The 26016-nt window shown below is 43.1% G+C and overlaps 2 protein-coding genes and 2 long non-coding RNA genes across 9 annotated transcripts in view; 2 read left to right on the forward strand and 2 right to left on the reverse strand.

Annotated features, from left to right (window-relative positions):
• Positions 1-305: 305 nt before the first annotated feature.
• LOC135280175 (uncharacterized) lies at positions 306-4352 on the reverse strand. Its single transcript, XR_010347226.1, has 2 exons — positions 3310-4352; positions 306-2556 (listed from the first exon to the last, which is right to left on the reverse strand). It is a non-coding gene; the product is annotated as an uncharacterized LOC135280175 (long non-coding RNA).
• A 201-nt stretch (positions 4353-4553) lies between these two features.
• Positions 4554-5674, forward strand: RRS1 (ribosome biogenesis regulator 1 homolog). Its single transcript, XM_064387892.1, has one exon. The coding sequence runs from the start codon at positions 4592-4594 to the stop codon at positions 5672-5674; it is 1083 nt and encodes a 360-aa protein (XP_064243962.1). The 5' UTR covers positions 4554-4591.
• A 106-nt stretch (positions 5675-5780) lies between these two features.
• Positions 5781-25150, forward strand: ADHFE1 (alcohol dehydrogenase iron containing 1). Of its 6 annotated transcripts, none has more exons than XM_064387853.1 (14): positions 5781-5938; positions 8115-8152; positions 10388-10431; positions 10594-10647; positions 11796-11950; positions 12120-12316; positions 12724-12801; positions 13959-14064; positions 15288-15440; positions 16598-16696; positions 17634-17712; positions 17860-17956; positions 21139-21296; positions 24891-25150. In XM_064387853.1, the coding sequence occupies exons 1-14, from the start codon at positions 5781-5783 to the stop codon at positions 24972-24974; spliced, it is 1500 nt and encodes a 499-aa protein (XP_064243923.1). In that variant the 3' UTR covers positions 24975-25150. The 6 variants fall into 6 exon arrangements, with proteins under 6 accessions (XP_064243923.1, XP_064243951.1, XP_064243937.1 ...); XM_064387881.1 differs by lacking the exon at positions 17634-17712 and adding an exon at positions 7205-7309 and having other exon boundaries at positions 5803-6529; positions 16492-16696; XM_064387874.1 differs by lacking the exon at positions 5781-5938 and adding an exon at positions 7339-7884.
• The window catches only part of LOC135280169 (uncharacterized), a 28372-nt gene continuing 19667 nt past the window's right edge, over positions 17312-26016 (reverse strand). Inside the window, exon 7 of the long non-coding RNA XR_010347222.1 lies at positions 17312-20865. This is a non-coding gene — a long non-coding RNA (uncharacterized LOC135280169). The remainder of the gene's footprint in view (positions 20866-26016) is intronic.

Below are 26016 nucleotides of genomic sequence, written 5' to 3' on the forward strand. Positions count from 1 at the left end.
GATAGGCATCAAGCACTTGGGAAGGCCTCAAATTAGCTTAGCTTTGTTTTGTTTACCCAAAATCAGTTCAGTGAAACCACACAGTCACAACCAGTCAAATGATGAAAATAGATTCTGGTCTACCCATCACTTTCCACAGTGCCTGCAGTCATCCAAATCTCCCCGCTATCTCAACAGCTATCTGTGTTCTTGTTTCTGCACCAAAAATCAGGCTCTGCTTAGTTATCCACTTGTAACTGCATTCCAGACTACCTAGTCTTAGGTTTTGCAACTAGAACTTCAACCTCCTGACTTTCATCTGCACGTTTTTGGTTTTTTGTTTTTTTTTTTTCCCATAAATACAGCATTCTGCTGTAATCACATGAAGTATTTGGACAGGAAATTTAAACCTCCTCATTTACAAACCAGCCAGAAATGTTTTGAAGTGTGTGAGCACAGATAATATAATCCCCATCAACATAACTTGTTTAGAACTAAGCATGTCTCCTATGATGTTCCTAGTAAGGCCTTTCAGTGGTGAAACCATGAGAAGAAATGCCCCATTATTTGTAATGAGTAATATAATTCTTGTAATAGGAAAAGCTCTGACTACCAAATGTATTTTTGTTATACTGCTGAAGTCAACTTGCACATTTTATAAAACAGGGTGCATTAAATCTTTGTAGGTTTTTTTTATTATTCCTTACAGACAGTTTTTTTACATTATATGGACTAGTGACTAGGAAAGAGTCTGTTTAGCCAAATTTGCATTCCTGTGTTTTGTTATTTGGACTGAAAAAGCAATTATATGTACCAGGAAATAGGATACATGCTGAAATACATGAAATGTACGTTACAGGGGTAAAAAAAAGTTATCAGGAAGCAGAATTGGGTCCATAAACTGTTGTACTTTATATAGCTTCAGTGAGCAAACAGCTTCTCCCGTTTAGAAAAAAAATCCTACAGCACAGATTTTTACTTCAAAATGTACTGAACAAAGTCAGTGGAAGGGAATTATTCAGAGATAGTGTGGATATTTTAAGGGCACTTTCTACTATTTTCCAAAATTATCAGCACTTTGAGTTTGCCTGATAAAAGTGTTCTTCATAACAATCCTCACAGCAGGCTCATGAATTGATTCAATCATCTTGTAACTACATCTACTGCCATCCAGAGGTAATTGGCAAAAGTTTGAAGAGTAAATCTAAGTTAATGGTATCACTAACAATGAGACATGAATCCTGTACATTAGAGCAGCTCCCATCAAACACAAACTTCAATTTGCAGCCCAGCTGAACAGAAACTACAAAAATAAAAGTTAAGTAGGATAATTCTTTATTCTTTCTCACAAGAAAAACAAACCTGATGGTATGTCACGTTGATGCTGTAGTTTTTTTGGTGCATCATGTATATCCTGCATTATGCTTTCAAATAATCTTTTGGACAAGTGTTTCTGTAAATTATACTCTGCCATATTACGTTTCTCATGCAGCTAAATTTTTCATGTGGTAAAAAAAAAAAAAAAAAAGACCCAAAACTCTGCAGCATTCTTCATCTCAAATAAAAACTGCACTTTGTAAGAGAATCCAAACCCTGCCTGGTCACCTCCTAGTAAAGAAAGCAAGCAAAGAGTACAGCATTAAGCACACATATGCACATACTGTGACATGTATTGCTATTGCTCATACTGAAGAGGTAAAGTACCTCAGGGAAAAGGAGAGCAATGATGAAATTGTTTAATTATCTATGGACTGTAAGTGCCCACAGTTAGCTGTTGTCAAGCCCTACAGCTGAACACAACCAACAGGCAGTCTGTGAAATGTGATATTTGGTATGCCAAAAGGAACACAGGAACTCCAGAACAGAGATGATCAAAATTAATTAACACTTCTAAAAATTCATTCTTTTAAAAATTGTTGGGAAAGTACTTTTACAAAGCTGATTTAACATGAGATAATAAATCATTCATTTCCTAAAAGCTGTTTCTATAACTGGACACTGGTATTACCCTTTCGGAATTTTGGATTTGCAGAAGTACACACACATCTATTTCCTTAACAGAAGCCATGTACCTGGCTGCAATCCCCAGCTCTAAGATGGGAGTACAAGGTCAAAGCATGGCTGTGATTACTGCAGTCAGCTCAGAAGCCCCTCCTCAGAATGGGACAGTTTCCCAAAATATCCATGACTATTTACAAATCTCTGTATACAAATCTTTTCCAATATTCTTCCAACTACCACGTTCCCAACCACACCGTGAAATCACAAACTGCAAACTCCAAAAGCAGGGTCGTGCTCTGAGGTGCAGATTCCTGGAATACATAAAAAGGCTGGAATTCAGATCAACACAGCTGTTTCCAGAATGTAATTTTTACCTTCTGAGATCCCTCTACATGTTCTCAGGTAAAGCAAGAAGGTCAATTCCTGGCATGCACTTCTCCTGCTGTTCCAGTGGTAATCATTAACAGTTCAAGCAACTTTGGAAGTGCAAGAGATGATGTCCTCTCAGCTTAACGCATCTACCTGAAGCATTCTGGACTTTGTACAAATACAGACCAAAAGAACTCTGTGAGTTAGCTGCAAAAGGATAAAACAGGAGGGTACCTGGGTCAGTGTAAAGGTATTAACCATACTTTAACAAAACAGTGGGCCTTGCAGTTCAAAAGTTCAAATTTATGCCTAAATCTAGATAGTGCCTATGCACCTCTTCAAAGAACTGTCTTTAAAATTTGTTTTATCTGCAATTCCAGGTGAAAGTATGAGCTACCCAAGGCACAAAATATTATCCAATGCCATCTTGTGGTAAACAAGAAAATAGTCCATGCCAACCAGCTTGGATTTAAATGCATAGGGATTCTGTTGCTCCACAGTATACAAATCATGCTCAAAACAGATGACTTGAGGAAAAAAAAATTCCAGGTTAGACTATGGGTAAGTTGTGTTGTGCTAGCCATTAGAATTTGAGCATCAGTTATTTGTCCTCACCTTATAAACACGGCATTTTGTTTCATTTCAACAACATTGCTGTGGCATTGCACTCAGAATCATTTCCATCACTCCAAAACTAATGTAAAGGCAAAGATGGGGTAATAACTTAAAAGAGAACTGTACCTTGTATGAAAACACCCATCATTTCCCTGCACTACAGCCAAGTGCTATCATGAGCTTGTTTTCAGGGCACCAGGGATCAGCTCAAAATACCATGGCCACACAAGCCAAATCACTGTATAGCTATAAAAGGATTTTTCTGTAGCCCATTTGTTTAAAAATAGCATGGAGGTATCTGTGACCCAGCTGACCTTTAGGAGCACACCATATCATCACAATCACCTCACTTATAATTATGTCTGTTGAGACATCTGCCAGATGATACTGCTTCCCAAACGCTGTTCCTCCCTTCTCTGCGGGCAGATTTACCCACAACACCTGTGTCAGTCTCGGTGGAGCTGCATACAGCACTTGAATGTTGATCCTGAGAGGAGCACTCAGCAGGACTGTTCTACGGCAAGGAGCATCAGAAAGGATCATATGCTAAAATAAAAATCATTTAAAAAGGAACAAAAAATCACACACACCCCCATCAAAAAAATTAAAAAAAAAAAAAAAGTTCCTGTGTCACAGTCTCAGTGTTTGGATGCCACAGAGCCCCACTGACTCTACGATGGTCCCACCACTCTGCTTTTGGCATTTGCCTCCCCTCATGTCCTGAGTCTTCCCGCCGTGTGTTCCACCTCAGAACCACTCATGGTGGCAGCAGGAGACAGATTTGGGGCCACCCTGAACCCCACACAACCCCAGCCTGGGGTCACTGGGATTTCATCAGTGTCATTGGTGATCATCAGCATCATAGGTGAAGGGTCCAGAAGGTGAAGTCCCATGAGGAGCGGCCAAGGAAGCCGGGGTTGTTTTGGACAAGAGGCTCAGGAGTGATCTTATCCTTCTCTACAACTAGGCAAAAGGAGTTTGTAGCAGGTAGGGTTTGGCCTCTTCTGCCAGGCAATAGTGACAAGACAAGAGGATATAATCTTGAACTGCACCAGGGGAGGTTCAGGTTGAGTATTAGAAATAATTTCTCCACAGAAAGAGTGATTAAACACTGGATGGGCTGCCTAGGGAGGTGGTGGAGTCACTGTCCCTAAAGACTTTTAATGAAAAACTGGACGTGGAATTCAGTTTCCTGGTCTAGCTGACATGGTGATGTTTAGCCACAGTTTGGACTTAATGTCCTCAGAGGGCTTCTCGAGCCTAAGTGATTCTGTGATTCCGAGACTGGAAGTGCATGCCCGTAAGCCACGGCGGCGGCTCCCCTGGCACACCAGGGCTCCTCTGGCACACCAGGGCTCCCCTGGCACACCGCGGCTCCTCTGGCACACACCAGGGCTCCCCTGGCACACTGCGGCTCCCCCGCCACACCGCGGGCCCGCCGGGTTTGCGGAGAGCCACGGCTCCCTCTGGCGGGCCGGCGCGACGGGACTACACCTCCCGGCGGGCATTGCGCCCGCCCGCCCCAGGGCACGGCGGGACGGGCCCGGCGGTTCCGGCGCGCTGACCCGGCGGAGCTTTGCCGCGCTCCGGGGCAGCGGCGGCGCCGCTCGCACGTGGAGCCGCTGCCATGGCGGCCGTGCGGGTGGAGGCGGTGCTGGCGGCCGCCGAGGAGCAGGAGGCGGAGAAGCGGCGGAGCATCACGGTGGAAAAGGAGCTGGAGCTGGAGTACGACCTGGGCAATTTGCTGGCCGTGGACCGCAACCCGCCTCCGGCGGCGGCGCTGCGCGGGGCCGGCCCGCGGCGGGAGGCGCTGCTGCGGGCGCTGGCCCGCGACAACACGCAGCTGCTCGTGTCGCGGCTCTGGGAGCTGCCGGCCGAGCGCGCCGGCGGCGCCGGGGGCCCGCTGGTGGCGCAGCTGCCCGAGCCCGCGTTCCGCCTGCCGCGGGAGAAGCCGCCGCCCAAGCCGCGGCCGCCGACGCGCTGGGAGCAGTTCGCGCGGCTGAAGGGCATCCGCCGCAAGAAGAAAACCTCGCTGGTGTGGGACGAGCAGGCCAAGGAGTGGCGGCGGCGCTGGGGCTACCGGCGGGCGGGCGGAGACCCGTCCCGCGCCTGGCTGGCGGAGGTGCCGGCGGGCGCCGACCCCGAGGAGGACCAGTTCGCCCGGCTGCGGCGGGAGAAGCGGGAGCGGGTGGCGCGCAACGAGCTGAACCGGCTGCGCAACCTGGCCCGGGCGCACCGCGCCGGGAGCGCCGTGCCCGCCGCGCCCCTGCACCCCACCGGGCACCAGGACCGCGAGGAGCTGCGGCGGGCGGCCCGCGTGGCCCGCGTCTCCACCGCCTCGCTCGGCCGCTTCCAGCCGCGCCTGCCCAAGGAGTCAGCGGAGCCGCCCTCCCGCAGCGGCGGCAAGAAGCGCCGCTTCGAGCCGCTGCTGGGCAACCTGGCGGCCGAGCGCAGCCGGCAGCTGGAGCTGCTGCGGGACATGGGCAGCAAGAAGCCGGTGCTCGACATCACCCGCGCCGTCAACAAGCAGCTGCGGCAGGAGGAGGCCGAGGCGGCCGCTGCCAACAAGGGCAAGAAGCAGTCGAAGCGGGGCAAGCGCGGCCGCCGGCAGCAGCGGCCGGGGCGCAGCGGCAAGAAGAGCGCAGCCCGGCGGCAGCCGCAGAAGCCTGCGGGCGGCGGCAGCGGCGGGGCCAGGAGGAAGAAGGCGTGAGGGACGGTGTGCGGCACCGGCTGGGGATGCCCACCGAGGCGTGGGAAGGGACTGTCGCTGCCAGCCCCCTGCCCGGTGCTCTGTTTACACGCGTATCTGTCAATAAATGCGTTCTGACCTTTCTAAAACGTCCTGCGTTTGGCTCTTAGCTGGTAGACGGAGGAGGGCTGTGTTCTCCATCCAAGGGAAATTGGTCTCCTGTGAAGGGAGAAGGGTGCCCCCGTTCCCGCCAGGCTGGGGGTGTCACAGTGACTTTTTTCACAGGTAATGTTGCTTCACAGTTGCCCTGCAGCATCTCTGCCAGGACGAAAGCTGAGCAAAGCTGTTTTCAGGTAGCTGGGACTGGACCGCAGATGTGACCTGGGGTTTTGATGGAGAAGCAGCCGCAGGTGCAGTTAAAGGATGTGGCTGCTGCTCTCTGCCCTGGGCAAGTGGCCTGATGGTGGAGCTCGTGCTCTGTAAGTCAACTTCTGCCGCTCAGCTCTGTGGTGTTCAGGTTCAGTTACACCAGGAACATGGAAACTTACTGTAAGATTTATTGCAGCGCCTAAGAAATTGTACAGATTGTCTACAGCATTTTGTTGATGAAAAAAGGAAGTCAAAGCTGCTGACCAGCCACTGAGTTCAGCAGAAAAATGTTTGTATTGTACAGGTTAAAACCTAACACCTTGGAGCTTGGAAGGCATTGATGGACTGACCGCTGCCCAGTCTCTGGGCCTTGCACAGGGTGTGTTCTTTGCCTCTCTAGTGCTTCTTGCCCGTGTGCTGAGCCATCTGCAGCACTGCAGGTGCTTTGGACTTGTCAGTGGCAGGAATGGTCTTGTGGGCACAACCCTCTGTTATCAACCCTTCAGCGTAAGTATCAGGGCAAAGCAGGGGCAAATAACGCATGGATGGATGGATGGAAAAGGTTGTTTCAGAGAGACATTCCAGACCTCTGATCTTCCAGGCAGTTCCATAGGGCACACTTGGTACATGCTCAGGCAGAGAGAAGGGCTCTTTTCCCATACAAATATACATCTGATGAGAATTCTGTGCTGCTCACAAGGCTGCTGGTCAATTTTCTCCACCAAAATCCCATGAAGTGTGTTCATCTCCAGCAGCAAAGTGGTCACCTGAGCAGAGGTGCAGGTGCTCCTGTGGTGTTGCCACTTTTTGGCTCTCACAGGTGGATAAAGGTTTTGCAGCTTCGTGTAGGTGCCTGAGCAGGCCACTAACCTGCTTTCCCAGGCTCAGCACCTTGCAAAATCCTGAGTTTCAGGGTTATCTGATCTGCTTATAGAATCATTGAATGGTGTGGGTTGGAAGGGACCTTAAAGATCATCTAGTAAGACATACAGAGTATGCAAAGGCAAATACTTACATCTGTTACATTAGAAAAATGATGCTTTTTTTGTCAGAATCCAATGTTTCCTTTGCTCAGTACTGGTGTACTACTGTGCTGGCAGCTAAGCGGCATAGCTTACAGCTTAAAAATTTGGTTATAAAATTTTGATCTGTCCTGCACTGTAATTTACCATGATTTCACAGAATTGCAGAATTGTGATGGTTGGAAGGGACTTCTGGAGATCACCTTGTCCAAGGCCCCTGCCAAGGCAGGGTCACGCAGAGCAGGTGACACAGGAACATGTCCAGGTGGGTTTTGAATGTCTCCAGAGGGAGAGACTCCACGAGCTCCCTGGGCAGCCTGTTCCACCCTCAGTGTGAAGAAATTCCTCATGCTGAGATGCAGCTTCTTGTGTTTTAGTTTAGAACATTTCTCTTGTGATTTAGTTTATGACCATTCCTCCTTGTCCTGTCACTGGGCACAACTGAAGAGTCAGAAAAGTAGTTCCCTTAATTTGAGGACCATGGGGGTTTTTTTATTATTTTCACCTTGCAATTCCATTACTTTCAATATTTTTCTGTGACAAATACACGACAGGCACTCAGCCCTAACGAGATTTTAGTCGCTCTTCACTGGCATTCTGTGCTGTTTTAGCGAACAGATTTCGCTTGCCTTAAAACAGGCGTGAGTTTGAGACTGACCCGTGCGAGTCCGAGTTTGGGACAGCCGTGTGCCGGGCGGCGGCGCTGTCCCGGGAGGAGGGGCCCGTTCCCGGCCCGTTCCCGGCCCGTTCCTGTCCCGTTCCCGGCCGTGCGCAGAGCCGGGCGATGGCGGCGGGGCGGGCGCGGGTGTCCCGCCTGCTGCGGCAGCTGCAGCGGGCAGCGTGAGTGCGGGCTCCCTCGGGGATCCCTCCCGGGTCTCTCCGGGATCCCTCCCGGGGCCAGGGCCGCCCCTGGGAAGCTCCCCCCGTGCCCGCTCCCGCTGCACTGCGGCGGGCCCGGCTGCAGGCCCTTGCAAGGGGTGCTCACAGGACACTTTTAGGACGTAAATCTTTAGTTTTCTGCTTTAGTTTTCCCCTTTTAACCGTACCTTTTTTTTTAACGTTTTAACTAGTTGTCGGTGCCCGAGCCATGGCCACACTTATTCCCAAGGTAAGACTGAATTTGTTTCTCCAAAATAATTCTGCAGGAGGCCGTGGCCCTGCAGAGGGCTGTATGTATCCGTGCAGCCTGGGCAGAGGGTGCAGGTAACAGGTGGGAAGGAACAAGCTAAAGGAGAAGGTAAGCAGCCTGTTATTTTGCAGCTGTACAGTGGTAGTGGTTATTGTTAGAGAGTCACTGCTCCCACATAAGCCACAGTTTCTGCCTCCTGTCCCCTCCCTCCCCATGCCGTGGGGCCAGCTGATCTGAACTTTGCTCTGGCTGTCATCGCCTGACCCATCTCAACTTTAGGTCTGCTTCTGGATACACATCTGTTACATCAGAAGAGAAACAGGAAACTATGTGGATAAAAAGTAGCCTTTCACAAAGGTGTGTGTTGGGTTGGTGAATAAAATCTCCATAGCCTTTTTATGCAGTCAGTCCCAAGAACGCAGCTCACTTAGGCCAGGATGGTGGACTGTGAGCAGGGGAGCTGCACTGACTTACCCAAGTCACCCTAGGAGGAGCTTCTGTTTGCATGGACTGTAGGGAGGCTAGGAGAATAACTATCTGTCAGTCTCCAGATCCACTAAACATTAGCGGCTTGGGCCATAATTTCAGTAATGTGTAACTCTAAGTAGCATGGTTTCACATGCTTAGAACACTTCTTAAAGAATTGACATTGTCATTTTACATATGGAAAAACTATTTATAGGTTCAGATACTTGTTTTGCCCAAGACCATCCATACAGCAAGACAATAGTGCAGCTGAGAAATAGAATTTCATTCTTTTGCTTGTCTGCTTGATGACCTACTCAGTCAATTTAAACTAATCTCTTGCTGAACTGAAGCCTGAGTTAAGAACCCTCTCTGAAAGTTTTAGGCAGCAATATATTCTATAGCGTAGCAAGATGATATAAGTTCAGTAAATCTCTAAATAGTAGGAATTGACTGAACAGTGACTATAGCTGAAAAAAAACCCCAAACTTCTTTATGTTTCTTGGCAGTGTTCAAGGAAATAGTACAATTTTTTAACTCAGCAAAATTCGCCCTGAAAGTTAAGTTTGGTTCAAGAATGTAACAGCAGGGTGTCTATTATACTATCAGAAAGCAAGAGAGTAAATGGTTTGGACATGTCCTTAGCCTGTCAAATTAATGACTGAAAGTACAGCAGACTCCAGCTCCAGGAGAGGTCAAACATGTACAGCCTGGCAAGAGGTGGCAATGAAAGAGCTGATAGCAGCTGGCCTGTGCTTGAATAGAAAGTACATAAAGGGTTTTAATACATCTATCTGTTACTGTCGTGGGTCAGTGCTTCAGTGCACCCCAGCGTGTCTGTGAGCCTCATCTTCGTGGCTTCACTCATTGGATCAGAATCCAAATTGCATGTTTTCCATTAATATAGCAGACGTAAGGCATGACTCCAGCAGGAGGAGCAGAATGCTTTGCCTGGTGTTTTCTTGGAGAAGAATGGGCAATTTCGGTTGATGCAGTTTGCTTCGTCTATGGCAAAATCAGAATATGCCAGAAATTGAGTTTTGTGATAATTCATGCAAAAATGACATGGCAGAGAGAAGCTATGACTGAAATACTGTCCTTATAAATATCTTCTAATTAAAGTTAATAGAAACACACTGATTCTTATTTACTATTAGGAGTGCACGTGGTAATTTTCTAGCACATAATTCAGTTTCACCTGGAAGTTCAGGACTAGGGAGAAGTAAAATGTTGTGTAAACACCTGTTATGTATTGCTCATACATAAAGGTGTTCTCTATCCAGGTGCATAAAGAGGATGTCTCATGAATTTGTCTCAAATGTTGTTCTGAAGGTTATCATGTATCCCCTATAGCATTTCTAGCACCTCTCAGCTTGTATGTAGCAGCCTGAATGCTCTACATATACTCAGTTCACCTTTTTTATGTGCTGTTCTGGTCTTTGTAGACTGCAAACAAACTCTCATGCAACCTTCCTGCTAATTTATTCAGATTTTATAAAAAATAATTCTTGAAAGAACTTGAAAAGCTCACTTGTTTTGTTGAATTACATGAGTCAGATCAAGTACTTGGATCATTTAATCTCATGAACAGCAAGGCGTGAAATGGGTAACTGTTATCCACACAAGCTGAGATGACCTGTGGAAATATGTTAGTGATTCTAAAAGCAAGGAATCTGTCAACTCTAGAGCTGAGAAACAGATTGAAATAACTTATTGTTTCCTAATTCTGCTGTTTTATTTCCATTCCAGTTCCTGAACAGCCCACCCTGGGGAATACAGACTATGCCTTTGAGGTAGATTTAATAATAAAATATGTTTCATTTAAAAGTCGTGCAAACAATACTTCTTGACAAATATGGCATTTAACAAATATTTACATTATATTTCACTTTGAATGAATAGGGTCAGATGCCATTTTTGTAGAGAAAAAGAAATGTTCTTTTTTATTTTTATAGATGGCCATTTCAAACATCCGCTATGGAGAAGGAGTTACCAGAGAGATTGGCATGGTAAGCTGCTATGGTGTAAGTCCATCGCTGGTAAAAAGTGATTTTCTGAAGGGCTGCCAGTGCTATCAATCCACTCGATAAAGGAAAGCTTATATATGGTGTGGTCCACTGTATCAGTGCAAAAAGGTCAGAGCATGCTGTTGGCTGAAGAGCAGAAGCATGGTGCATCAGTGGTGCTTTGGTACATGAAATGCAGCTCTGGGGAAAATTGGGTCGTTGATACTTTGCTGCAAGAATGCAACAATGTTTTTCTCTGACCGGGAATTTAATTCAGAAAGGTTTGAATCCTGCTGACTCACCGGGATTTTCTCAAGATCGCTTTTATCTTTCTAGAGCTCATTAACTCAATCAGAGACTTTCTGTTAAATTGGCTGGATATTCATTCAGTTCTCAGCTTGCCCTGTGTAAGTGTAGAATTTTTGTTTCAGCAGTGTGAGATGGTTCATCTGAGTACATTGTTCCAGTGTGCTTTTATCACTGTCTGTTTTCATTTATCATTTTTCTCCTTTTTGGCATTTCTAGCATCAATAGATCTCTTTTTTATTTGAAAATTTATGAAATAAGATTATAGTCAGACAGTAAATGAAATTAGACAGAACCTGTCTTTAAACAGCACTAGAATAATTTATACATATTGTATAGCTATTGTGACAATTAGCAAAGGTTAGGATGTAGCATTATTTTTCCTTTTGCCACCTTTTGATTTTTCATCAATAAATAAATATCCAGTATTACATTTTCAATATTTTAATGCTGTGCTTTGGTAGACAGCTAAAGGAGACAATCTGTGAAAAGGCCTTTTTTATTCTCACAGAAACTTAGGGAAAAATATTTTTTAAATGTTTTATATTTTACTATAGTTTAAAGTGGTTCCATATGGTTCAACAACTTTAGTTTTCTTCTGTCTTAAGACTTCAACTATATAAATTTGGCAGCTTTAAATTTTATTCTGCTTTCTGTATTCTACATGTATGTGGTTAATGTTCTTTTTCTTCAGCTGATATGGTCTTAAAAATTTTGCAGTAACCAACTATTTTTAAGTCAGGGTTTTATTATTATCAAATGGTTCACTTGATTTGGATTAGTGTTTAAATAGTGAAGTGTATGATTTTATACCAGTTGTTTGGTTTTTTGATTCATTATTGTAGGACCTGCAGAATCTTGGTGCTAGAAGAGTTTGTTTGATGACAGATAAAAACCTCTCCAAACTCCCTCCTGTAAATGCAGTATTGAATTCCTTGGCAAAATATGGTATAAACTTTCAAATATACGATAATGTCCGTGTGGAGCCAACAGACCAAAGGTACAATTTGCTTCTGACTTGCATTTCTCCAAGTAGTGCCTAGGCCTTTACAGGATTCCATATGGCTTTTTAAACACCTCCTTGTGGCCTGCATGCTGGTCTTAACAGTTTGTTTTCCTGTGTACTGATTTTATCCTGACTAATTGGAAAATCTTTCTTGTGTCCTAAGTTTCCTGGATGCCATTCAATTTGCTAAAAAGGGAGAGTTTGATGCCTATGTTGCTGTTGGAGGTGGCTCTGTGATAGACACCTGCAAAGCTGCCAACCTGTACGCAGCCAGCCCTTCCTCAGAATTCCTGGATTATGTCAATGCTCCTATTGGGAAAGGGAAGCCGGTCACTGTGCCCCTCAAGCCACTCATTGCAGGTAAAGCAGGAGGAGAGTGTGTGGAGACTGGGGCCAGGGGAAGGTGAGTCATTCTACACTCTCTGATACTTCTACTGAAATCAGTTTGCTGTGGCTGTTTCAGCTTCCTTTGGGCTGGCTTCTCCTATAGTTGTATTCAGCAGTCATTTTGCTGTTTAATTCGGTGGAGGTAAAATCAGAGGTTTTATCCTTATTTTGTCTTGTTTAGCTCAGTTAGAACTCCTTTACTGAGAAAAGAGATCAAAGTAGCAGTTTCTCTTTGATCTGTTGGCTTTGGATCAGGGATACATTCAAGATTTCCTGGGCCCTGTAATTTTGGGTGGTGTTACTATTGTGGTTTTATTGTTTAAATTGCAGTATTATATATATTTTTATTATTTGTTGTTATCTCCATTCTTCCTTTTAAGTTCCTACAACATCTGGCACTGGAAGTGAAACCACTGGTGTTGCCATTTTTGACTTCAAAGAACTAAAAGTTAAAACCGGTGAGGTTTTGGTGCTTTGTTTTGGGGTTATTTTGTTTGTTTTGTGGAGGTTTCTGTGTGTTATTCAAGACAATCACTTTTCCCATGTCTTTGTTATTTCCCTGCCTTGAAAGGAAAGGATACTGCATGTCATTTCAGGTGTCATTTTGTTTGATTCAACAGCCGCAGGCAAATTTTAAAAGCTTAAAGGTTTCCTCCTTGAATTAAATTTATATCATATTAACATAATGAAATACCTATGTAATGCAGTGGATTATAGTTTGAAGGCAAAACAGGAAACTAAAATCTTTCAAGTCCTTAAATGGCAGAAAATGTTAATTGCAAAGGAAATTTCTACTTATATTCAGGGTCAACCAACTGTTCCTTATTTCCTCTGTATTTTTCTTTCTACTTTTAAGACTTCTGTTTCTTTGTTGTGTAATTGCAACCAAATGTTCCTTTTCCTGACTTTGGAAACCTCAGGCCTGGGATGCTGTGCAAGTGAGGGACACTGTCTTCCTTTGGCCTTTTCATCCCTGGCAAATAAAGATTAAGGCTAAAATGTCATCTTGAGCTTCATAGCTGTTTAAGATTTTGCTTCTAAACGTGTGGATTTTATATGCCACACAGTCTTGGGACCCAGATGGGTGTGCTAAGGAGGTTTGACAATAGCTCAAGAATTTTCTAGTGTATACATCGTCAGTCTGTCTGTCTGTCAGTCTGTCTCTCTCAGAGCTACATCTTTGCACCCTTAACCGAAATACAAGGACATGGTTATTACAGATGCTGAAGACAACCATTGGCAATAACAACTGATTGCAGGTACAAACCAGATTTGCCTTGTGACATTCCACAGAAGATACAAATCTAAGAATACTGCAGATGCCACAGACATCTTGCAAGGCTGCTCAGGGAGGGTTGCAAACAGAGAGAGAACATGGTCTGGTATAATCCACTTCAGGCAAAAGTCTCAAATCATATAACTCTTTTAGAGAAACTTCATCATCAGTCTTACATTCAAAAATACTCTCTACCCTCCCCTCTCTCTCTTTGCTTTCATGTTCATAGCTTCAAATATTTTTTCCCTCTTTAGTGTCGTGTTTTGAACATTAAGCTTATCTTGTTCTATTTTGTTGCAAAGCATCTTTAGCTGACTTTCCTCCCTTTGCACATTGCAGGTATTGCTTCAAGAGCCATTAAGCCCACATTAGGCATCATTGATCCTTTACACACACTGTCTATGCCTGAACGAATAGTGGCCAACAGTGGCTTTGATGTGCTTTGGTGAGTTTTCTGCATAGGCTGCTACTTGAATTTATTTAAATTTTGTATTTTTACTATGATGATTGTAGAAAAAATTTATTTTGAGAGCACAAGAGGATGAACTTTTTTTCTCTTTTTGCTGTTCTTGTTAAGGTGGGCTCTGTCAGACTTTTCCTTAGTTTCACTGCCTCCCTCAGAATGTATGGAAACAAATCCTGCATTTGCAGAAATTTGAATGTTTTTGCAGTGCACTGGAGAAATTGTTTGCTTCCAGAATAGCTGTTGTCAGTAAAGAGAGTCCAGATGTCATTTTTTAAGGGATCGTGAGATAGATGATTAATCACAGTTGTAACAGCACTTATCATGAATCATAGACATAGAAGGAAATAGAGAATAAGAATATTCTAACAAAAGCCAGGATGTCTCAATAAAAATTCATAAAAGCTTGTGAGATACTAGCAGGTCTTCACCCAGCTATGGTCATCTGGGAACCAATCTCATAGTTTGCTTTTCACTTGGCACAAAATTTTATTCATCTTAAACCAACAGCTTAACAGCACAAAATGCATTGACATTTCTATTTGGAGAGCCAGGGCTTACTTTGCTTCTGGGTGCTATGTATTAAAGTAATAGATTTGTAATGAAACTGACATTTCTCAAGCGTGGTGAAGGACCCCAGCCTGCAATGTCTGTAATGGAAAAAAGGCATTTGTTCATCAATGAAAATGGTTTGTCTGTAGTTTTTTCATCTTAATGGAGCCATGTAGGCAGTTCCCTGTCTTTATGTGGTCAGATTCATGAGTGTCTGGGAGATGAGACTATTAGCAGTTCCACTTAGCATGTAATTTTTTCAAGGCCAGTACTTCTAAAAGAATAGTACTGTATGAAATTTCCAGTGCTAAAGTCTCTTATGGTTGCTGTCCTACAGAAAGGAAATGCACTCATTGCACATATACAGCCCTCTTCAGTGAAAAACACTGTAGGTGCTGGTGCACCCAACCAGGCTTTTAGCATGGTGTGAGCTGATAGAAGGAGACTGTGTTTAGATTTCCTTTGGTGTGTTTATTCGAGAGGAAGTGCTCTGGAGGTGCTGGCCCAGCATTCTTCCACTGTCTGTGAGATTGTATTTCTTGTTTCAGCAACTGCTGGACACCAGAAATAAAAAAGAACCTGCATTCAAAGGACAGCAGGGCAGTAAAAAGGAGCTCTCCCCCTTAAATAATTGATTTCTCCCTTTCTGCTAGCCATGCCCTGGAATCATACACGGCTCTCCCTTACCACCAGCGCGGTCCCTGCCCCTCCAATCCCCTGCACCGCCCGGCCTACCAAGGCAGCAACCCCGTCAGCGACGTCTGGGCTCTGCACGCTCTGCGCGTTGTGGCCAAGTACCTGAAAAGGTAACACCCTCAGCAGCCACCTCTGCAGGCTGTTCAGGCCACAGTGCCCCAAAAGGGGTGCCTGCAGCAGTGTAAATTTTAGGCTAGAGTAATGCAAGCTGCAACATTAAGCTTTTGTTTTCTACCCTGGAATTTTCTTAAATAAAACAAAATATTTTTCAGATAAAATTCAAAATTTCAGATAAAATAGTTAGTCTTGAGGTGATAGCTTTTTAATGCCTCTGTGAATCTATTCTTAAAGTCCTCATTTAAAGGTGTTTCAAATTGTTCAGTTAGTATGGGAGCAGAATTTACTTTTTTTTTTTCAAGAATCTCCTTTGACAGCATAAGGGGAATATGTAACAAATTGAATAAAATACTGCTGATGTTATTTCTGTGGCCTTCAGCACCAAATTAAGATAGTTGCCCATCCATTGAGAAGGTAATAACATGCACTTATGAATGTGCAAAAGTATGCATTTATTGCAAACCTGCTCATTCTTAGAAGACCTTCAGTTTAGAATAGGTATTGACTTAGCTGGGAGTTGGTGTTGATCCTTGTCGATGAAGTTTTAATCTGTTTACAGCTTTTGCATGCCATGTGCACTTCTATTAAAGATCAATGTGGGGTTTTTTTGAAAAAATCTTTTCACAGTACCTAGTGAGTCAAAATAGTTGGGTTTTGTTCCTTTGGAATCTATTCATGAGACATTTTCTCCTTAACTGTCAAGCTACACAAGGATCCTGAGGCATAGGAAGGCAGGGAATCCTGTCTACTTCCCACACAGGTGGTGGGGTCTAGAGCACCACCTAATGAGATGGTGAGAAAGCTGGAGTGATCCTGGAGCCACACGCAGAATTACCAAAGATTCTAACTCGAATTTTTTAATTCACCACTCAATTGAATATGGCTAAATTCACTCTATTTACTTGTTTTTTGGAAAAGTGAAAGAAAGCTTGCCCTTCACTGAACCAGTATGATCTGCATAATTTATCCAGATGCAGGATTGTTCTTTTACCAAAGCGTGACTTGATTTCACTTCCGCCATTTTAATCTCAGCTTATCTTTTAGATTTTTTTGTGTATCTGTCCATAAAGAAGCCCTCTCTCCCTTCTCCCTGCTGAATCACCAATCTGTTTGTGAATTCATTGGTACCATTTGCCTCCATGGTGCACAGAGCCATCAGAAACCCCGAGGACCGCGAAGCAAGAGCCAACATGCACCTGGCAAGTGCTTTTGCTGGTATTGGCTTTGGCAATGCTGGTGTTCATCTCTGGTAAGTACAGAGAAATAGTAACCCCATGTGAGGTCAGCTTACAGCTAGTGCTTGTTCCACATTGTCAAAGATGTTGCTGCCCTTGTTGCTGATTGTGGAGTAAGGACTTGTAGCCTGGCCTGTGATGCTGAAGGACCTGTGTGCTGTGACAAACTGATGGGCTCTTGTCATTCATGTGTATAAGCACTGTGTATTCTTGGGTTGTGATACTCAAAACCAATCACGTGAAAATTAAAAAACACAGCCTTCTTTAACTTCCTTGGTAGTAAAAACGAGTGAAAAAGTCAGTGGCATTCAAATAGTTAGATTCCATGCCAGCTGTTCCGCAGTGAGACAGCAATGATGTAATCTTGAGTTCTTCCTGAACTGATGCAATTATCTGTAAGTTTGTCTGTGGGATAGGCAATCAGCAGTCTGAAATGAGCTGCAATTAATATTGCAAGGCAATATAGTTTCATTTGGATGAAAATCTCAAAGAAGCAAAGCCTAAAAGTGAATTGTGTACAGAAGTTATTAGCAGTCATTCTCTTCAGAGACCTTCCTTTCATTCCCTTTCTTTGAGCAAGTCTACTTTTATAATTATATCTTAAAATTGAAGTTTCTTTTTCTCAGACAGTGTGAACACACAGGTATGCAGACTATGATATTTTTGGCCTATTTACATTACTTTAGGAACTGAATGGCTTTCAGTTCAGTCAGTGAAGTAACTTCACACTCACAAAGTAAGGGAGGTACTGTTTTTTACAGCTAGGTCTCTGAGGTGCAGAGGGATGAGGTTGTCTGTACCTAATATCTACATCATACCTGTCAATACCTTCTGAGTATCTGTACTGAAGAGACTTGCATATTGAAAACTGACCACAGAAGGGACTGAACACAAATTTTCCAAATACCGGGAGAGCTGCCCTAACCACTCTCTCTCTGCTCTCTGTTCCAGCCATGGAATGTCTTACCCTATTTCTGGTTTGGTGAAAACTTATAAACCAAAGGATTATAATGTGGATCACTCTTTAGTGGTAAAACTTGTTTATTTTTGGGTTTTTATTATACATTTCAAATATCTGTTATCTGTCATTAATGATCATTAAAGTCCATTGAAGTTAAAAGTACATGTCCTGTTGATGTATTTCATTATTTTTCTCTTTTTTTTTTTCTTTCCTCAGCCCCATGGCCTTTCTGTGGTGCTGACATCCCCAGCAGTGTTTGCTTTCACAGCACAGATACATCCTGAGAGGCATTTAGAAGCTGCAGAGATTCTAGGTAGGAGTCTCTGTGGGTACAGTTCTCATGTACAAATGGAATTCTTTCCAAACTGACATTTTGGGATTGAAAAAAACAATGTGCAAGCAATTGTCATTGGTTGTTGGGAGGGGTTTAAGTCTAGAAAACAAGATTCTGGAATTAGATGTCATGCAAATTAGATAGAATAATGCTGAATTTTGATATTGTATGGTGTGATTAGAGGTGGAGAAATCTGATTCTTGGCCAGAAAAGTGGACAGCTGAAATTAACTGGAAGTCTGTTGCAAATCAAACAAGAGCTGTGATTGGCACAACTCTTGGTGCTTTATGAAGAGTAGTTACCACAAAGTGAACCAGTACTCAGGGGCATTTGTTAGCTAAAAGGAAGTATTTTCCCTAACAAATTCCCTGCTGTGGCAGTGAATTAGAACAGTGATATTCTGCATCGCTCCTGCTCTTTTTCCGTGGCACACAGCTGTGGCTTTTAGTCTTTCTAATGTTTGTTAAGGTGTTGGAATTTCTCAGTGGCTGATGCCAAGGGAAAGCTTTTCCTGGAGTAGCTCTTCTGTGGACACATATGTAATGGCTAAAAAGAGATTAATGAACAAAATGTCCTTTTCTGCTTTTTAACAGAATAAAAGTGAATGCTGCAAGCTGACAGCTCATTTAAAAGTTATTTTGTCATACAGTGCCTTTTTGTGTGTGCAGCCCATCACCAAAGGGTGTCCTAAGAGGAAGGATAGCTCTTTATTATACCTCCAGCATGACTGTGTGTAATAAACCAGCTTCCAGTGATGCAGGCTCAGAGCTGTTAGCAGTTAGCTGTGACAGCATGGCTCTGCTCTGAGCTAATTTATTTGTCTAAGGTCAGGGGTTTTGCCTGCACTAGGTTTTGTGTCGTGGCTACACTGCTGTTAATACCCATGCTGCCTAAGGAGCAGGCACAGCCACATGCACAGCAGTGCAGGGAGTGGAGAAAATATGGTTAGGTCAACTCTTCTGGTATTTGGAAAATTTGTGTTCAGTCCCTTGTATGGTCAGCCTTCTGTATGCAAGTCACGGCAGTCCAGTCACATGTATGACTGGCTTGTGTAAGTAATCTCAAAGCTTGTGTAAGTAATCTCAAAGTGGGGGTCTCAAGAAGAATGGGATTTTAATCAAGACATTTTATAGTGTTTTATATATAGTAAAAATATTTTATATATATTATATTATTTTATATTTTCTATATATTTTTATTGTATTTTATAGAGGGTCAGAAAAACTACATTGGGTAAAAGTTCTGTTTATTTCATAAACAGTCTGTGAGGTTGTTCAGGCTTCCTCTAACGTTTGCTGTCCTGCCTATGGTCAAAACCAAAACACAAACTTAGCTGGAGTCATATACTAAGCTAGTAAATATCTGTGTTCCTACAGCAATTACACACAACTAAAATTAGTTGAACAAAATGTGTCTGGATAACTGGTCAGCACAGCATATCAGAAATTTTCAACTCTGGCTTTTGATTTTAAAACAAGTGGCTGAAAAGCAGTTCCCTTAGGTTTTGTGCTATTTATTTCTGCCATAAATTCTGTCTGTAAAAGTTCTGTTAATTTTCTCAGTAGAAATTTTAACTACGTCATTGTGTGCCTTGCTGGAAAGGGATTCTGCCGAAAATGTGTCACGTGGAGTTGAATTTGTTCATTCCCATCTGGGGTGTTTACTTCTGAGTCCACTCCAGAGCCCAACTGACTACAGTAGTTGATTCAAATCTGTCATGTTGCCAAATGCAATGACTAAGAAGGTATTTTATGACACGAAGCAGATTACTAAATAGTTATGTTGTGTGTATGTACAGCTGTGAATTTGGGTACAGCCAGAAAAGCTTAATACCTCCCTGGATGTATTCTTAAACAGTTGAAATAGGTGTGCATGTGGCCAGAGATGTTCTAGGTGCAATCAAAGACTGATTTGCTTTTAGGTTGAGCAAAAAGAAAGTAATAGAACTATAGCAATATTTTTAAACTGCCAATCACATTTACTGTCATATTTTATCCTGCTCCCTTTCCCTTTTACTTTACTATCTGAAGATAATGGGTTTATGTCCTAGTTACCCCTCCACAGAAAAACCCAGGATAAACTCAGACTTCGTGGCATAGCCCCAATAGCATAAGATTTTGTACAAGACTCTGTCATATCTTCTTTATAATTTTTTCCCAGACATTATTTGCTACATTACTGCCAGCCTTACTATCTGAATACCTGAGTTCTTCAAGTGAGCTTGTAGGTCTCCTGTTCACTTAACTCCCTTTGAATGTTACACTGAGCTGTGTGAGGATCACAGAAGATGTTTTTTCTGGAGCTATGTATTGCTCTTACTCATCTCTCAGTGTGGCACTTGGACCTAACATAGTTGTGCAGTAACATCATTGAGGTTACACAGAGAACCAATTTAGCTCAGGTTACTTTGAAAGAAATCATATGGAGGAACTTGGGTCTCCTGTCTGGACACACTTTCATTATTACTTTTAAGTCCTGAACATTCATTGAAGAAGGGAACATGAGCTATTCTGTAAGAAGTATTTGTAATATTTCCTTTTGTATTGGTGTTTTCATTACTGTTCAGTAGATGTTTCAAAGAGAGCAGTTCCTCCTCTTCAGTTCTACAGTATCCTACACAAGTCAGCACATATTCAAACAGCAATAAATTTAGAATTTACTCAACATGCTGAACACTGCCCTGCTGTCTCCTGCCTTTTTCAGCCCACATGCTGTAGTCCTCTCTGTGAATGTGTAATTGAACAGAACAGTCCTCTAGATGTCAGCAAACTCAAGGCCTTAAAACGAAGTTAGCATTTGGTACACTGTCCATACAAATAAATACCACTGATGTTCATGCATTAGCTTCTTTCCTCCCAGCAGTTAGTCAGACTCAAAAGTGCTTCTCCCTGTGAGCACAGAGGGAAAGGAAGTTAACCTCATGTGGCAGTTAGTCTTTTTGGCAGCAGTTAACGTGCTTCTGATCTTGTTTTATTTCACCTTTCACCAACCATTCCAACTGTAAAATGAGGACTGATTCCTCTTTTTACTTCATGTTGCTTTTAGGGCAGTGGCTGTTATGTATGGATATGTATTCAGCTGATATTATGATTAAATTAAGTCCAGGACAGGCTTCCTCTGCTCTCTCCACCCTACAGTCAAGACATTATGTCTTATTTTAGGAGCTGACATCCGCACTGCCAGAATCAAAGATGCGGGGCTTATTTTGGCAGACACACTCCGGAAATTCCTGTTTGATCTGAATGTTGATGATGGCTTAGCTGCAATTGGTTATTCCAAAGCAGACATCCCTGCATTAGTCAAAGGCACTCTGCCTCAGGTAAGACAGAGAGCAAAACAGTTTTTCTTGTCAAATGAAATAGAACAGATTTTGGAAAAAAAACAGAAGTGTTTCTTTTCCAGCAAGTTTTATTTCTCTTCCTGCATGAAAACTATTTAAATGGAGAAAATTATGGATAGTCAACTGTATTTTGTTTCACTGCACAGCTTAGGTTTTTCTTTTCAGTGGGATGGAGTGCGTGCTGCAGTTTTCACATGAATTCAGAAAAAAGGGCCAAGTGTTTGGTTTGGGTTTTTTTTAATGTTACAGTTTTTAAAAAGAGGATGTTTTTCATAGGCCTGTGATCTTTGTAGTAGATACTGCTTTTTTATAACTACCTCTCTTAATTATGTGTGCAGGTGGTCTATAGATAAAGCCCTAATACCAAGTGTTATCTGGTAAGAATGATCCAACTCACTTTGCATTAAACTTTCCATATTGAGAAGTTGCATTTTTCTTCGCAGATGGCTTTTTTGTTCCATTGACCCCATCAGAATTTGAAATAAGGTCCCCTGGGATGATATAGATTAAACTTGTAATACCCTTTATTGTTTCAGTGCCCACAAAGACACTGCAAAAAGCAACACACCACTCTTAAAGCAAAATCCAGAGTCTTCCTTGTAAAAAGACAGTTTGATTCATATGCTATGGACCTAGTATTTGTTCCCACCAAGTTGGAAGGGAAATATATATTATGGAGAAAGTGAAAATTTTTTAGGCCAAAAGGTCATTCACTTTTTACAGCAGATCCTGTATAGTTCTTCTCATAAATCTCAGAACACCTTAGAACAGTTACATTAACAGTAAATATTAATATTCCTATTTTATACCTGAGAAAGTGACACAAAAGTGCAACTACTTAGGATCACACAAAACAGAGCAGTGGCAAGGCCAGGAAGAAAACTAAGGTCTCTGAGCACCCCTGAAGTAGGTTATGCATGTGCATTGTTATGGGGCACATGGGGCATTTGGAGGGTTTGTTTTGATAAACATGTTTCTTTATACATATTTCTTGCATTCAAAATAAACATTGAATGCAAGTTTTGCATAGCTGGGGAAGGATTCTTCACCAAAAGGTGTTGAAGGGTTTTTCTGTCTTCTTACGACATTGGTGATTCATTGTACTGTGTAAAATGAGATGACCTAATAATTTCTCAGCCCTTATTTTTTTGTATGAGACATTACATGATGCAAATGTATCAGTGTTCCTTAACAATCTGTTAGTAACCATGGGTTAATCCATACAGTTTATATTTTGGTATAATTTTTTTGCTTTTCATCTTGCAGTAGGTTTGCTTTGTAATACAGCAATGGCCCATTCACATCAGGAAAGCAATGTGGTGCAGTGGTGATAGCACCAAAAAGTTTGCCAAGTATATTCCATGCCTTGAAGTACAGGCTGCAGGGAAAAATGTAATCTGACCTTTGGGGTTTGGGGGGGAGCTCTGTTGGGACACACATCTATGCTTGAAGTTAAAACAGAATTTTATTTCCCTTCCTAAGTGAGGCTGTTGAAATGGACCTTGTGTACAGACAGCAGTTATTCTAGCAAAGAAGATGCTGCCTCAAAGTTCAAGGTGGCTGGGTGGTGGTGTGTGAGAGGAGATGGGGGCACTGAAAATGAGAGATTGTGGAAGGGCTGTTCTCTGCCCACCCAGCCCCTGCTGATGTCCCGGGGGCAGCTGCAGTGGGGCAGAGCCAGTGATGAGTCCGGAGCTGCTGGGTTTGGCACCAGACCAGAATGCACTGAGTGAGGCTGAGGGAGCAGGGCCTCGCTGTCTGGGCACCAGCAAATATCAGCAAGCTTGTGCAGAGGTAGTGATGGTGCCTCTGTGTCGAGGCATGCGGGAGGAGCACCCGTTTGCAGCCTTCTGTCGACAGAGCTGGGAAATGCTCCAGTCTGCCAGGCTGTCAGGCTGGCTGTCTCCTGTCACCCGGTGTGATTTCACAGACAGATCCAGACATCTCAGTGCACAGAGCTGCAAAACTGGCTTTGGCCCAGATGGTCCTAATATGATGAATTTATTAATATTTGAGCACTGTGTTGCTATATTTTGCATATTATGAATCTGAAATAAACAACAAACTACTGCCCTAGTGCTGTTTGAATTTGGTTTCAAAACTGCATAGAAGAATCTTAGTCTTCTCTCTTTGGCTGATCTCTGTGTGTAGCAGCACTGGTGTCAGCGATGGGGAGAGAGGTATCATTTGATTGCACTTATGCACCTGTGAATCTTCTGTAGGTAAAATTATGCACACAGAGCTGCACTTCTCAGACTCCTCACAAGCCATGATTATGAGCTGTGAATACCTCTCATTCTCACCTGACTTCTCACCACGCCAGCCCACTGTTTCACGTTGATTTTGCAGTGTGGTGGCCTCTCTTGCTGTGTAACCACATCCAGCCTGCCACAGCAGCATCCCACAGGCTGGGGGAAGTGCACGGCTGCAGCCTTGTGCTCTGGCATCACCCTGGGCATGGGGTGTGCTCTGCTCCCAGGGGGCTCAGCTGAGCCTCCTGCCCAGGCAGGGCACTGGGGGAACCCCTTTCCCTGCATCTCACTCTGTGCCTCAGGCAAGGACCTCAGCAAATGATATCCACTGTCTCATATGTGAAAAAAGAGGAGAACTTTGAAGCTGGAGAGCAGCATCTTCCACAAGGGAGATGTTGCAGCAGAAGAAACTCTCTCTTGCCAAAACACACCTCATCTAAAGATGTGTTTCTAGTGTGGGCCTGGACTCTGTCTTTGCAGACATCTCTAACTCTCCCTAGTATTTCAGTAAATGTTAAAATCATTGGTTGTTGAAAACATGAAAGTTCTAATCATAACCAGTATGAGCACACTGATGTTGGGCCCTTTCAGCTGAATTTTCCTGCAGTAACTGGGTACCTGCACTAATGCAGCTCCTCATCCTCAATAACACAGGGCTTTTCTGAGTTGCAGCCCTTGCCTTTGTGCTTATTTTGTCAAGCAGAGCACTAAAGCACATACCTGAGTTTCATTGCAGTCAGTGGGGCTTTAGCCCCTGAACATTCTGCTGAATCAGTGTCCAAATGAAGACCAGCCACAATTCCTTTGTATTCCAGCTCTGAGGTGTGGGGCAGTTTCCTACTGTCCCTTTCTCTCTCTTTTTTGGAGTCTGACTTACAGGTGCTGTTTATTCTCCCAATTTACAGCAGCTCCTAGGCCTTGAGAGATGTAGTACTTTGAAAGTCTTGGTCCCTAAAACTCTAACTCCTAGTTCAGTGCTGGCAAATTAATTTTAAAATGGACTATATTCTCAGGATAATGTCCTCCAGTGTACTGACATCTGCAATGGAGAAGGCCCATGTTTGCTGTGCTTGACTCTGAAACTGAACAGCATTCTGATCTTGCTTCTGTGTATTTAATTACAGGGAATCTTAGCTTATATATTCTTGAAAGAACTGTACAGTTGATGATGCTTCAACTTTAATTACTTGATTACTTATTTTGCAAAACTTTGTTATTCTCTGTGAAAGATGTTAGTACAGAGACACATAGTTCACCTACTGTTTGATTAATTTTATTAGCATCCATTTATAATCCATTATAATTTTCTTTCATCTTGCAGGAGAGAGTGACTAAACTATCACCACGTCCCCAAACAGAAGAAGACTTATCTGCTCTCTTCGAGGCTTCCATGAAACTTTATTAGCTTAAACATGTTGTGGAAAGTGTGGTCTATTCTAACACAGAGGTAGTTTCTCATAGATACGGGACTGAACTTGTTTAGAGCATGGAAAAATTTGGGTAACTTTGACTTCTGTTCCATTGTACACTGCCAAAAGGTCACATAATTCATCTTTAACTAAACACTGCTTTGAAGTGAGGGCTTGACTGTGGTTTCTTTCTTGCTCAGTTGTCAGTGACATTGACTTGCATAAAAGTTGGAGCAGATTTCTTGCATTACTGAAGGCTTTTTTGTGCTTCAGAGGTGGTCAAAGGTGGAAAAATGTTCTAAGGGATGTTTCAAGCCATTTTGCAAATTATGCTTCTATTTAAATTATCCATATTTTGTTTTAAAAAGGCATGCTAGTTAAGAAATAATGAAGGTCATTTTTAATTAGGGAGGGGAAGTCCCCTGCAGAAAATGTCAGCTTACTGTATTCTGTTCTGCTTTATCATCTTTTTACCATCTGGCTTTGCTAAGAAGGTTGTTGAACTGGGATGCTTTTTCATTGTTTGATTAAGAAAAATCTGTACACTTCATAGCTGTTTGGAAAAGACTGCTTGGAAATTTGGTTTGGGTTAAAATTCTGACAGATATTGTCATGTATTTATCTTTCCTCTTATAATCTCTATAATTTATCTTTCCTTTTATGCTCTATATGGGGTGTTAATCAGAGGAGTAAAACCAGAGTAAAGCATGGTTACACACTCAACAGAAACCACATCACAGTAAGACAGCATCCATCATGGTCATTCTGTCTGGCTGGAGGCAACATCCCCCCTTTCCTGCTGTGTTCTGTGGAAAGAAGCTCTCAACTGTATCTTGCTTTGCTGTGAATCAATTGCTTCTGCTGAGCTCCTGCAGGTGCTGTCCCTCAGAGTGCAGCCACCAGCTTCAGGAAGTGGCTGTGTGCTGTGGTTCAATATTAAAAAGAGGTGGTGAAGCATTTGGCTGCACAGTGCCCCAGGGGGAGCACTGGTTAGATGTGGGAATGAGCGTGCACCTTCCGAGCAGTTAACCAGCTGGT

This window comes from Passer domesticus, chromosome 1, assembly GCF_036417665.1.
Source record: "Passer domesticus isolate bPasDom1 chromosome 1, bPasDom1.hap1, whole genome shotgun sequence".
Taxonomy (NCBI): Eukaryota; Metazoa; Chordata; class Aves; order Passeriformes; family Passeridae; genus Passer; species Passer domesticus.